The 673-nt window shown below is 45.2% G+C and overlaps 1 protein-coding gene across 1 annotated transcript in view; it reads right to left on the bottom strand.

Moving 5' to 3' along the window:
• The window catches only part of T265_15831 (hypothetical protein), a gene marked incomplete at both ends in the record, with an annotated part of 1,608 nt that extends 1,348 nt beyond the window's left edge, over positions 1 to 260 (bottom strand). The window contains one exon of the mRNA XM_009179212.1: positions 10 to 260. Coding sequence (XP_009177476.1) covers positions 10 to 182 — 173 coding nt within the window. The remainder of the gene's footprint in view (positions 1 to 9) is intronic.
• Between the last annotated feature and the right edge of the window lie 413 nt (positions 261 to 673).

Raw genomic sequence — 673 nt, 5'->3', positions numbered from 1 at the left:
GTGGTTAACGCTTCCACATCAGCAAACTGACCAACCACAGCCCCGATGCAGTCCGGTTTTATGTCAGGCTGTTGACTTGAAGGATCAGTGGAGGCGAGAGACAGGATCCGCTCGCCAATGTTGATGAGTGCGTCTTCCCACGTTGCACTGTGCAGTTTTCCATCCGATTTGGAGCGGATCATTGGGGTCACTAGACGTTGCCGATTGAGGCCGTCATAGGAAAACCGCGCCTTGTCAGCCAACCATTCTTCATTGACGTCCTGCCAACAAAAGAGGCGCAAGCAAACAATGGACGTCAGTGCCTGGTTGAAGAAGGTATACGTACGAAATAGCCAGTGGACAAAGCAGTTGTGTTACATTCTATCTGACCATGTCCACCAAATCTCCTCACGAAAAAAGGCAGTCGGTTCGTGGAAAATGCTCATAATTCACTGAAGAGTCAAGCTCTAATGGGTGACACAAATGCATAAAGGGTACATTTGTAAGACGTGAGTCAAAAACAACGTCAACTAGCATAGCTATGTCCAAGTACACTTCACACGCTTGGCTGGGATGAATAACTACATTCAGACCATCTAACCGTTTGGTCCAAAATATCTGCTAAATGATTGTGCTAGTGAGCCGATACGCGATGCACTACATATATATATATATATATATATATATATATATA

This window comes from Opisthorchis viverrini (assembly GCF_000715545.1).
Source record: "Opisthorchis viverrini unplaced genomic scaffold opera_v5_1224, whole genome shotgun sequence".
Taxonomy (NCBI): domain Eukaryota; kingdom Metazoa; phylum Platyhelminthes; class Trematoda; order Opisthorchiida; family Opisthorchiidae; genus Opisthorchis; species Opisthorchis viverrini.
This window is presented reverse-complemented; position numbering and strand designations above follow the sequence as displayed.